This window comes from Ornithodoros turicata, chromosome 10 (assembly GCF_037126465.1).
Source record: "Ornithodoros turicata isolate Travis chromosome 10, ASM3712646v1, whole genome shotgun sequence".
In the NCBI taxonomy this organism is placed as follows: Eukaryota; Metazoa; Arthropoda; class Arachnida; order Ixodida; family Argasidae; genus Ornithodoros; species Ornithodoros turicata.
Window position 1 is genome coordinate 30114479 of NC_088210.1, and position 12558 is coordinate 30127036.

The 12558-nt window shown below is 44.3% G+C and overlaps 2 protein-coding genes and 1 non-coding gene across 5 annotated transcripts; 2 read left to right on the plus strand and 1 right to left on the minus strand.

Annotated features, from left to right (window-relative positions):
• Window position 1: 1 nt before the first annotated feature.
• LOC135369821 (multiple epidermal growth factor-like domains protein 6) lies at window positions 2-9812 on the minus strand. Of its 3 annotated transcripts, XM_064603364.1 has the most exons (18): window positions 9582-9805; window positions 9347-9490; window positions 9133-9242; window positions 8245-8367; window positions 7919-8056; window positions 7779-7859; window positions 7277-7413; window positions 7064-7196; window positions 6786-6988; window positions 6485-6701; window positions 5146-5391; window positions 4314-4454; window positions 4107-4235; window positions 3025-3150; window positions 2186-2314; window positions 1338-1466; window positions 1124-1249; window positions 2-645 (listed from the first exon to the last, which is right to left on the minus strand). In XM_064603364.1, exons 1-18 carry the CDS (start codon window positions 9722-9724, stop codon window positions 485-487), a joined length of 2616 nt encoding a protein of 871 aa, XP_064459434.1. In that variant the 5' UTR covers window positions 9725-9805; the 3' UTR covers window positions 2-484. The 3 variants fall into 3 exon arrangements, 2 of the variants coding, with proteins under 2 accessions (XP_064459434.1, XP_064459433.1); XM_064603363.1 differs by having other exon boundaries at window positions 4107-4454; window positions 9582-9806; XR_010415131.1 differs by lacking the exons at window positions 2-645; window positions 1124-1249; window positions 1338-1466 and having other exon boundaries at window positions 2211-2314; window positions 3025-3160; window positions 4107-4454; window positions 9582-9812.
• Trnag-ccc (transfer RNA glycine (anticodon CCC)) lies at window positions 8463-8533 on the plus strand. The gene has a single exon. It is a non-coding gene; the product is annotated as a tRNA-Gly (tRNA).
• Window positions 9813-11114: 1302 nt separating the features above from the next.
• LOC135369780 (speckle-type POZ protein-like) lies at window positions 11115-12161 on the plus strand. Its single transcript, XM_064603299.1, has one exon. The coding sequence runs from the start codon at window positions 11115-11117 to the stop codon at window positions 12159-12161; it is 1047 nt and encodes a 348-aa protein (XP_064459369.1).
• The last annotated feature ends 397 nt before the right edge of the window (window positions 12162-12558 follow it).

Below are 12558 nucleotides of genomic sequence, written 5' to 3' on the forward strand. Positions count from 1 at the left end.
TACCTCGAGAGTACTTTATTGTACGAGAACGTACACTTGTGTGTCTGTTCCTGCACGCATAACAGCCTGTAACAACAGATCCAAATTGCCTTGCTCAGGTTCTTGATCAGTCATGGCAGCCATGAAGAGAAATTCCTGTGATACTAGCAAGTTTAAGTACGTTGGAAGGTATATTCACGATAATGTTTCTGAAGACCTGATAAGCCAGTCGTAGTATTCCTTTGAAGTCACGTTGCTGATCTTCTATTTGACAGCTCCTCTACTGTATTTTTTCTGTACTGTTCAATCAGAGTATTAACCAAAAAGTCTAGCTTATTATAAGATAGGTTAGAGTTGCAGTCATTTCAATTTCCATACAGCTGCAGAAGGACCAAGAAATGTTTAGAAGATAAGCATTATCTCCACCGTGGACATTTATGTGCAGCTCTCACACCTTTTTCTCCCACGGTGGAAAAACTAGTGTGCTCTCACAGCACTTATTCCGTTAAGGAGATAAGGAGTCAGCACTGTCATCCTTCCCTGTGCACTTGGGTCCTGTCCAACCAGTGAAGCAGATGCACTGCCCAGTTACTTCATCGCATCTTGCATTGGTCGAGCACTCACAAGAGAACTTGCATTCAGGACCATAACTTGCGGCACGACATTCTGAAGGCAAGAAGGATACGACACTTCGTCAGAGTTAGGACATACGGCTCTAGAAACACTGAGGCAGAGTTTTCAAGCTGGGTCAAAAAGAAATGGCTGGACTTTGCTGACCAAGTTCACATAGAGTCAATGCTTGCGTAATCTGCCAAAATTTGAGAGTTGAAAGACGGGCGTGTTGGTATGGGTCCATAGTATTCCAAAAAAAAGGGAGAGCACAGAACACAGCAGACAACGCTTGTCCGTGTCGTCTGCTGTGCTTTGTTCTCTCCCCTTTTTTGGAACTACCAATGTTTGCAGTGTTTTTTGTTGATATCAAGGCTTTTTGCAGCAAACTGAAGAGAAGCAGTTCAAAATTGGCCTTACAGTACCATTTTTCTCTCGGCGTACCACCGCTGTGCCTCTTTTCTTGCTCGCTGCAGCATCATGTTGACTCTGCTTGGCAACGCTGCATTTAAGCTTTAAAACGAACACAAATTACCGTTTTCACAGCGATCCCCTTGACGGCCTGGAGGGCACCGACATCTTCCAGTCACAGGATGGCAGGTGTAGACTCCACATTCACACTGCTGCGAGCAGCTCTTCCCGTACCAGCCGTCCGGGCACACTAGATGTGAAAGTAAACACAAAACATAAACATAAGACTGCAAAATTAACTTGTCACAATACGTACAAGCGTAGCCTAATTGTTATACCTTTATCACAAAGTTGACCCTGAAATCCAGGAGCGCAGCTACATTTACCAGTGGCGTGATCACAGCTGCCTCCATTTTGGCATGCACAGTGGTGCTGGCAGTATTCTCCGTATGTGCCATCTGGGCATGCTACAAATAAGAGAACGTGTGAAAGATGCTGCGGAAAATCTTGTTGCTGCTACGTTTAAAACACAAAAAGCATGTACAGAAATGTGAAAATTAGAGATGTTGCATGCAACACTGTTTAGACCATGCAAGTTTGCAATCGAATAGCAAGGTGACTGAGCTTGTTCAGTCAAAACTCTTAGAAGTTGTTTAAGGTAGGAGTAGGTTGAAGCTAGTCTGATATGGAGTGTAGACTAAGAAAAGACAGAAGTCATGCCAGGTAGGAATAAGCTAGGGGTTAGCTCCACATTGCATACAGTCAACTGAGGAAAGCGTGTGGAAGTGTGCAACGCTGAAATAGGTTAGGGGTCAGTCTGATATACAGCATGTGGGAGACTGAAATAAGCCTCTGAACACCGCATGCTTTTGCGCATTCTACAAAGTCCCCATTTCTCACACTGAAGAGTTCCCTTTGAGATTTTTATTTTTAAATTCTGCGTTAGCACCGCAAAGCAACTGTGGCTTTGAGCGGCAGACAGATGGAGAGAAGACACGGGGGTTAGTATGTGTCCTGGGCCGTCTTCAGGGGGAACTGCGACGACATTCATTTGTTTCCTTAGAATGGTCAAGAAATCAGATGCATTACACCCGTGCATGCAGCTTTAAAACTGTGCTTGACAGTGTAAACAAAATGCAAACGGTGCCAAAGCTGGACTGGACTGTAAAAATAACTTGGAACTTACACAGAGAACATGTTGGGCCAAAATAGCCAGGTGAACACTTGCAGTGTCCAGTTACAGAATCACATCCCCCTCCATTGTGGCATCTGCACTGGTACCTGCATCCAGGCCCATACGTGCCCAGGGAGCAGGCTGTATCAAAAGGTCAGTTATTGCTATGTTCCTTAATGTGTACAGCTGCCTACTAGATTCACAATGTTAACTAATGTGTGTCATATGTTGACAATGATGATGATTTGGTGTTTAGTGGCACAAAAAAAAATATCGCATATTAACTGCACTCCAGTGCAGAGAAGCAGTGCCTTAAATGGGGACTACAAGGGCCATCCACAGCTGCTTTCTCAGACTGTTTTTTGTAAATTGTTTTTAATTAATTTTAAAATTATTTTTTAATTTTTTTAAAATTAATTCTTAAAATATTTTGCATGGTGATTCCTGGTGGACAGCTGGACAGATGAGGCATGATTTCAAGCGACGTTAAATGTCACCTCGTTGCTCCTTTAAAAAGATTGTACAACAACGATAGAGAGAGAAGAAGAAAAAAATTACATCCGTACTCTCCATTTTTAGCTGCACACACACATAGCCATGTAATTTGTTACGCTGCATATACACATTGCAAAGATCTACAGAACAATTCCAAGTGGGAAAAGTGAAATTAAAAAAAAAAATTATAGTATTCAGAGTTCAACAGTGACGATTCCCACTCTATTGGGAACATTATCAGTCCCGGGACATTTTATCTGGCCGCTCCTCCAGAAAAGGCACCCACGGCAACTGCCTCCTCGGAACTTCTCTGCTTCATTGAAATAGTCTAATGCAATTAAAAAAAGGTGACCTACTGTCTTCACAGTTTGGGCCTCTATATCCAGGATCGCATCTGCACATCCCACTTTGCGGGTCACATGTGCCGTGTGCACACTGGCAGGATGATGCACACTGATGTCCAAATGAACCCTGTGTGCAGACTGTAGCATACTGAAAGTCACATGACACTTAACGAGACAAAGAAAACAGTGAAGACCCAAGCCCTAAGGTCGGTCCAGTGGGGGTACACATTATTCCATTTCTACACATGAAACTTCCCAATCATCACCATCGAAAAAAGTTGTTGTTGTTGTTGTTGTTGATAAAGGAAACAGTGTGGAGCAACTCTACGGGGCGTACCGACGAACATGCACCAGGATTTCAAAACAGATAGGGACAAATGAAACTGTAATTGCATGTTGTCAGCGGCCCTGTATCATATATTTGCCAGCATCTTTTTTTCATTGTGCCTAATTAATTTACTAGCTAGGACCAATTAGCTAATATATAAAATATTGTTTTAAGGACGAAGGTGTCAATTGGGAAGTTGTAGAGGGCCTCGAGAAACACCCCGATTGAACGACAATTTTATTTTGTGATGACGATTGGGGAGTTGCCGATCGGGTTGCCTAAAAAATTGCCTGAGAAAGCCTGTGCAATAAGAATAAACACTGTTTTGTAGGGCTGTGTGAATATTCGAATATCGAAGCAAATGAACATGTATTCAGTTTGAATTCCAAATCAAATCTTGAATTCTACAATCACCAACTGATAATTCGGTTTCCAAAACTGCAGACTCACCAATTTTTCGGACAAAACTGTTGGCACTGTCAAACACACCACAATGCATTTCCGCGCCCAATAATTCAGACTGTTCCTTGATCAGTCATATTCATCTCTCTTTAAACCTGCATGGTTTTTGTGATTTACAGTTTCCCAAGCGCCAGAAATACGGCAGAAACATGTACTCCCGTGCCCCATATTTTGTAATTTCGTATTATTTGCTTCCATTCTATGACAATTCGCTCCGATTTTAAAGTTACTATTCGTACAGCCCTAATTTTTTTGGTAGCTACAGGCATCCTAAGCTGCATGCAGAGTGCATCGTGCCAATCACCTTCTTGACAGTGATTTCCTTTAAAGCCAGGAGGGCACAGACAAGTTCCATCCCTCTGGTCGCACGTACCACCATTCAAGCAAAAGCAAGAACCGAGACAGCTTTTTCCGTACCTGCCTTCTGGACATTCTGGAAATGGAAAGCTTTCACAAGTGGAACAGCTGGAAGAGACTACGTATATGTCAAAATCCCAAACTGCTAACTCACTCTTATCGCAGAGAGGGCCAGTGTAGCCCAAGTCGCAGGTACACTTGCCATTTACCGGATTGCACGCTCCACGAATACACTGGCAGTCACTATCGCAGCTTGGTCCATATTTATTTTTGTCACATTCCTTCAGTGGCAGCCCTGAAACACCATACTTAAAGGAGTACAGAGGGCCATCCAAAAAAATTTCAGATTAAGACTTTTGATGAAAGTGTGTGTGTCATTATACCGAATAGCGCGAAAGGTTTTGATGTGTGCAATTTGTTTCCCAGAAAAAAACTCACATAAACATAGCTCCGCGCCTTCATCCTTAACTCGCCACTCTAGCTATAACGAGGATGAGGAGGTATGATGGCACATCACCGATGACGGCATAAGGAGACTCGTTCTGGTTTGCCGGTCAGTGGGGGTCAGCGCATTGTCCCTTTGCCGCCGTAAACCTGTTTTGCCAGTTTTCCCGGAGAATTGGGGATAGAAGGAGCGGCCGAAGCATTACCGAGTAAGGAGAAAGGCTTTATCAGAACCCCGAACAGCCGAGTAGCAGACGACATTTCTCTAGGCCAATCAGCGAGCGTTCTCCTTATAGCGTCAGCGCGAGGTTCCAGGCAGATCACAGGCTGGTACTGCTCTTCACCACTGTTGCGCACGGTCGCTTTTTGCGGCGTATTTTAAATACAATTTCCGCGATAATTATGACTCTGTGGTGTAAATTACTTCGCATGGTGCATCTTACTGGCCTACTTAACAGTTTTATAGGAAGAAAACTGGGTGTTAAAAATGCCTTCTGTGCTACTTTAATCAGTTTGCCTTCAGAAACTGTGTACATGATTACCTTTCACACAATCACGGCCCTTGCAAAGGCACACTCCCGTAGCGTGATTGCAGTCAACCCCAGGAGGGCAGTGACAACGCATTTGACAACCGAGGCCATAGAAGCCCCGCGGACAAGGCAGTTCGCAGAAAGTGCCTCGCCAGCCGGGGTCACATATGCAGGCTCCACCCAGCGATTCGCACCGGGCATTTGGTTCACAGAGACAGCGATGGATACACTCCCTGCCGTAGAAGCCTGTGGGACAACCTAAAGAAAAACAAAAAAGAGGAATCGTCATCATTTGGCATTGGCATTATGAATGGGACGAATACGTAGTGTTTAGTGTTATTTTAAGTAGCCTTTTGCACAGTATGAAAAGTTTACTCGGACCACTTTAGAAGACTAGTAGCATACCCTCATATAAGTATGCCATGCAAGTATTTTAGCCTTTGCATTTTAATCTAGTCTAAGTATTTTAATGTTAATCCCCAAATTTGTGCTATATGAGCTTTAAAAGTTATTGCCGTTATATACCGGTAGTTTTTATTCGCAAAATGCCTTCGACTGTGAGGGAGGTTCAGCAAGGTGTCCAAAGCGCACCACTAAATATTAAATATTAAATTAAAATTTAAATTAAATTTAAAACTTACATTCAAAATTATGATTAAAATTTGAGTCTGCTTTTAAGGCTCGAGAAGCTTGTAGACAACATGCAGACACAAAGACTTTGTCCTTATTTAAAGCTATCTTCCTCATGGTAAAACAAAGCTCAACAATCTATTTCTAGGGCCTGACTTTTTCGGGTTTTATTTTTGGCCAAATTCGGGGGGTAAATATCGGGTGATATTTTTTATTTGAAAATTCGTGTGTATTCGGGTTAAATCCCGTTACGGCATATTCTGTCGTCAGGAATTCGGGTGTATTCGGGTGATTTTTTTTGTTTAGTAAAAATTTGTCTTAACATGGAACTAATGTTTAGCAATGTTATCAAACTTTATTTTAATGCACGCTTATGAGTGTGCCACGCGACCCGTATGTTTTCGGGTAGATTCGGGTTAAACCCGAATTTTACAGATTTCGTTCGGGGGGTAAATATCGGGCGGATACGGGTTTAACCCTAAAAAGTCAGGCCCTATCTATTTCATGTTTATCCGTTGTGGGCTGCAAAATGTTTTTTTTTAAATATCGAAAATATATTAAATGAAAAATTATGATAAATTATAAATAAAAATTATACTTAATATTATAAATATATAAAATATGTTTCATAATTCTTGCATCGATAATGTTACCAAAACTGAAATCGAATCATACAGCCATTCATATGAGTATATGAGAGGTGTTGGTAATATGCACATACTATGATATTTCTTCGTTTTGTATACGCTCCCTTCACTGCAGTTCTGTGTCACGAGACCAGAGGAACATTTCACGAGGCAATCCCCATTTGACGGATCACAGGACAAACCCAGCGGACAGTTACATCGAAGTGCACATTTTATACCCCACGTTCCCGAGGGGCACTTTTTGTTGCAGAATCGTCCGGTGAAGCCGGGTTTACACTGACACCTTCCGTTCTGCAGGAAAAGTGTTAATGACATTTACATTATACGAGAAAACAACATATATGGTCACCAAAGAATCAGTCATTATGCACTAACCTTAGCATTACACCTGACGGTCTGACCTGTGTTGCATTTGCAGGGTTTACGGCAGTTTGGACCGTATGTGAAAGGCTGGCAGGGGAGATCGCAGCTTAGACCGGTTTTACCAGAAGGACACTCACAGTAACCGTGGCGACGGTTACAACGACCAAGAGGACAGTCCCGCGGACATTTCTGGTCGCAGTTACGGCCATAAAAACCTGAAACGACTCATAAATTGATTGCAAAAATATGCACCGAGGAATAATACCGCGCATGAATCAAACGTATCTTACCACGGAGACAGCTTACTTGTTCGCACAGTTTACCACGAAAGCCGGGTGGGCAGGTGCATTTGCCTGTCCTATGATGGCAAGTTCCGCCATTTTGGCATTGACACTGTTCCCTGCAGTTGATACCGTACGTTCCCTGGATGGCAATCATACAAAACGTTGCAGTGACAAAGTATAGAACAAAGCATAGAACAAATTAATCCGTACACCACGCACCTGCAGGCAGGTCTCGTTGCATAATACACCCCTATATCCCGCATGGCACTGACAACCAGAGACACTGTTACACTTCCCATTCCGGCAGTCGCTGCAGGCGTACTGGCAACGTGTGCCAAACAGATCACGACCACATACTGCAATGGCAGGAAGTAAGACTAAATATAATATCCAGACACTCCTAGAAAACAGACGCAACACGACAGTACCCTATTCTCATCAAAGTAATCAGGGTCGATTACTTCGTGCCTCGCCTGTCATTGGTCGTTACGTGAAGGAGGCGTGAAGAAGTGAGGTGAATGCAACGCTCCCTCAACCAATCGCCGAGCACTTGATCCTGCAGATTGCAGGATCAAGAGCTCGACTATTGGTTGACAGCGCGTGACATTCATTTCTGACACGCCTTTTTCACGTAACGACCAATGACAGACGAGATTTAAAGTAATCGAGGCCGATTACTTAAAGGGCCCCAGTATCCGGGTATTGCAGTATGCTTGCTTACCTTCTTTCTGTACTGAATGCGCTAATCTTCCGGGTTGATCTACGTTATTCTTGCCAGAACTTCTCTGCGCAACTCTGGAAACTAGAACGACATATGCTGATTAATGTGGTAGTTTTGCTCGTACGCAGTAGCAAATTTACCAGTGCACGACTTTCCGTCACTTTCAAGATGATATCCAGGACGACATGAACACACATGTCCTTCCCGATCACGTCGACATACATGCTGACAACCGCCGTTGTCAATCCCACATTCATAAATTACCGCAACATCGATTCCTGAAAAGTGGGAGTGAATCTAGTTTAGAACTTTAACAAACTTAACGAAAACAAAACAATCAGAACTGCAATATCCTATACAGCATTCATATCGTACATAAGGGTAGCCGTGACGCGGTGCTATTTACAGTAGAACAGTTTGAAACTTCGAAGCTTCGAAGCCTTCGAAGTACCGCGCGAACACTTACGGAAGCAGTTGACGCCATCATTGCTGAGCTGGTACTCCGCGCGGCAGGAGCAACGGTAGGAACCTTGCGTATTGACGCAGTTGTGGACGCACCGGTGGTTTTCTGTGGAACATTCGTCGACATCTGAAAGGGTTTTCGTTGCGAATCAACCGAATTAGCAGTAACGGTAGCAGATATTTCATACTACAAGTACTATCTTGTATGAGATTCGTATATCTGCGCCGCTGGTGTAGTGGTATCATGCAAGATTCCCATTCTTGCGACCCGGGTTCGATTCCCGGGCGGCGCAATGCTTTTGTTCTACTTGTTTACTTTTCATGTTTTGTTTTTATATTTTGTTGCTTAATTGTTTATCGAAAGTTTTTCTACATTCTTTGTTCATCTTCATCTGTTAATATTGCCTTCATCAAGTTAGCATCAGACCACGACACCTATTGTACAATTACCGACAAATAAATGAATGAATTGGTGTCACGAATATACATATTCGTGTAAAATAAATTTTTGCGCTGTCTATGAATGACACTGACAAAGTGACAAAAATAGTTGTAGTCGGTAAAATAGTCGGTATCATAATCACACGATGACAACACTATGTAACATTTTGTTTTCTCTAAAGCGCTCCTGTGGACATCAAACCGGGTTTACTAGACACATTCTTGAAGAATAAAATTTAATAAACGGATTCGTACACTTCCCATTTCTTAGTTCACAAGTTTGTGAAAGTCACTATATACCCTGCACAAGCAAGATCTCGCAGAACGCTCAATAACGCTGTCCTTTAAAGGGAACTTTTCCCCATACCGGAGCTCACTGAGGAAATGCCTCCTTTAAGGATGTTGTCAACCGTTCGAGAAGCTAATTCTATGTAGTGGGTCAAAATCGTACCAATACTGCAATTCGTCTTGCTCTCGTCTAATGTCCAACCTTCGCAACAGTCATATACGGTGATGTACTTGCGCTCCAAGGCTTCTCTACGTGTATTGTAGTAGACAGTTCTACATGTTCCACAAGAGAAAGAACACAACACAGGTGTGAGCACTGCCACGTTTACAAAAAACTACCAAAATTAGTTTGTCATTAATGAGAACAGAATACTGACCTTGGTTCAAAATCAAAGCAGTCATGCCAGGCCGCCTTCGTGGCACAGTCCGCTTTATGAATCTTCACAAGAGTCGTTCTAGTTTTCGTCGAAGGCCTTCGATTACGCACCAGCTGCACATCACGGTAGGAACAGACATTTGGCCTGTAAGAATGTTTGTTGTGTTTCTAAACCACCGTCCACAATATAAAACGACCGGAACGTTCTCGGAAAAAGAAAATCAACGAAAACTTACATTCCAGATACAAGATGTTTTTTTACCCGAACTCCGGCATCTGTAGCAGACGACAGCAGCACAAGTAGGAAGCAGACGACAGAGGAGAAAACCAGAACTTTCATTGTAGCCTCACCACGGACACTCAATGCCTGACAGTTCATGAGGTACTCGTAAGCCGTTATCCTCACGAAATATTCATAAACATTTGCAACCTATAGTACCGACAAATGTAACCGATAGGACTCAACGACCGGCGAAAAGCGAGCCAGCAGTGGGAAACGCGTCCAGGCTCACTTCTGCGGAGACCAACTAAATTAAACAAAACGAAAATGGCCGCTTGGTTGCTGGTCCTGGAGATATTCTGAAAATGAGATAACAAACAGCTGGTGCTGATGTACGTGTAATGCGCAGGAACCGAGATGGGCTTTTGCAGAAGGCACCCTGCTCTTTTATTTGTTTTGATACCCCAGTGAGGGTCGTTGCTGTTTAATGGCGAAGCGGCTCTGTTTACCTAAGCAGAAGAACAAAAGGCCGTACCTTGGTTCGTTTGCATTAATGCTTTATTCTGATGCGTCTGTTTTAAACCTTGTTCCGAACTCTGGTGCCTGCTTTGCGGCCTGTCCCATTCCAGGATCAAGTACTTGTTAGTATCTGTCAGCTCCCCTAACCCACTCCCTTGCCCTCCACCACCACGGGAATATGGAATAAGCCACCCTTTCTCCTTCTTCTTCGACTTCACAAGACCGACCTCAAAGCGACTTGCACACTTCTTTGTATTTACTTATAGTAGTTTGCTATGTTGGAACACTAGGACAATGTTCACATTCTTATCAATGCATTTTGCAATGCATAATACACACGCGCGCGTACACACCCCGACGGAAGAAAACAAAATTTGACGTTTTGACCTATTCGGGCATCATCATCATCATCATCTGAGTCTTGATAGGCTCGGTCATGACCTTGGAGCATTTACGGAGAGGCCCCCATACATGCGTTATCTTCAGAGCAAATGTGCCAAGATTCCCCCCAAAAAATTTACCCCCCCCCCCCCAATCTGTGCTCACCTGCCGAGAGACTACGTTTCGACAACGTGCCAAGGTTGTCGAAGGTTGAAAGAACCCAAGCAGCACAATGTACTGAAAGTCGAGTGCAATAGGGGTGGTGGAAGACCTTGAACGAAAGCTGAAGAACATTGATAAGACACATACCGTCCACCCCTATTGCACTCGACTTTCGGTACATTGTGCTGCTTGGGAATTACCTGTTTTTAGTACCACGTTCAACGGGTTCTGCGCGATCATTATCCCTGTCGGGGGTTCTTGCTATCTTTTGCTGGTGTTCACCTTGGGTGTTCTTTCAGTATATCGTTACCCATTCTTTGATCCATTTTCCCACGTCTAGCATGCGCTACACGTTTATACGAGAGACCTCGCGCTCCCTCAGATCGTTGCAGAAGAAGAAGTAGTCTGCGAGTCACGACCTCGGGCTCTGCTGCATCGCCGACGTTCCGTAACATCGAACCCCGAAGGGAAACGTATCTTCGAAACGATGTCCCAGCCTGGATACGAAGACGTAACCGTTACGCAGCGGATGACGTCGGCATGCGTACACAGATGGGTCATCAAGGATTTCAACACGCATCTGTCAGGGTACAACGGGTGCATGGTGAGTTCCACGTTTTGTCAACCAGACGATCCGCGCACGTCCTGGAAGATGATGATCTACCCGAACGGAACCTGCGAGGCAAGGGGCTGGGTAAGCCTGTACTTGAAGCTCGTCTCTTGCAGCACGCGATCCGTCAGGGTAAAAGCGGAATTTTCTGTGCTGCGAGACGACGGAGCCCGCGCTGCGCAGACGACCACCGAAGCAGAGTTACGGGCCCAGCAACCCACCTGTGGCTTCGTCAAGTTTATGGATAAGGAACAGTTGTTGAGTGCGGCCACGTCGTTGTTGCCTAGCAACGTGCTTACGGTGATGTGTCGGGTGACCGTTCTCGGAGAGCTCCTTCACACGACGTACAGAAATGACGTAGCTAAAACCAGTAAGTGCGGCATCAGAGGTGATCTCTCACGCCTGCTTTCGACCGGACAATTTAGTGACTTCATAATCTCCGTAGATAATAGAGAATATCGCGTCCACAAGGCTATTCTGGCGGCTCGATCGCCGGTGTTCATGGCTATGCTCGAAAGTCCTTCGAAAGAAAGCCTGGAGAACAAGATGACCATAGAAGACCTGAGGCCAGATGTGGTAGAACAGATGCTGGCGTTCATGTATTCTGGTACGGCGCCAGAAATTGACAGCATGGCGGAAGAACTTCTGCGGGCAGCTGATAAATACCAGCTGCCATTCCTGAAGACTATCTGTGCGCAGCACATGAAGTCCAAGCTCTCCGTCAAAACTGCGGCGGACTTGTTGCTCTTGGCCGACACGTACAGCGTCCCGGAGCTGAAGACGTCGGTATTGAGCTTCATCAGCGTCTACGGTGCAGAAGTCGTCGGCACAGATGGTTGGAGGAGACTCGTGAAGATTCGTCCAGACATCATTGCAGACGCATCCAGCTCCCTGGTTGCATCAAAATGGGAGCGATCTTCATGAGGGAACATCTGATTCCCCGCGGCTAGAAAAATATTTACGGTATACCACAAAATATAATAAAGGACATTTTAAAGTTAGAATGAATGTGCAGCTGTGGTCATTCTCATGTGCCACAGGATTATGACTTCACAATGTTCCAAGACTTGACGATGAAAGATGAAAGTCACTGAAAAGGTTAGCCAACTGTAGGACTCGAACCCACATCTTCTAAATTACCGGTGCGGTGGGTTCGAGTCCTACAGCTGGCTAACCTTTTCAGTGACTTTCATCTTTCATCGTTAACTTCTTAGGCAACTTGAGGCCTTGTATGTGATTGTCCCTTCTATGTTGTTCCAGCCTCAGAACATCAGTTCTCTCATGTTCGAATACTTATTCGGGAAGAGTGGTACCGGGTACT

Bases quoted from the DNA above. Each gene is read 5' to 3' on its own strand.
- LOC135369821 (XM_064603363.1), bottom strand. From the start codon at position 9,724: ATGAACTGTCAGGCATTGAGTGTCCGTGGTGAGGCTACAATGAAAGTT. The intron at 7,860-7,918 runs GTAAATTTGCTA...ATGTCGTTCTAG, and splicing joins TGACGGAAAGTCGTGCACTG to TTTCCAGAGTTGCGCAGAGA. The intron at 5,392-6,484 runs GTATGTGCATAT...GTTTTTCTTTAG, and splicing joins CAAAACGAAGAAATATCATA to GTTGTCCCACAGGCTTCTAC.
- LOC135369780 (XM_064603299.1), top strand. From the start codon at position 11,115: ATGTCCCAGCCTGGATACGAAGACGTAACCGTTACGCAGCGGATGACG.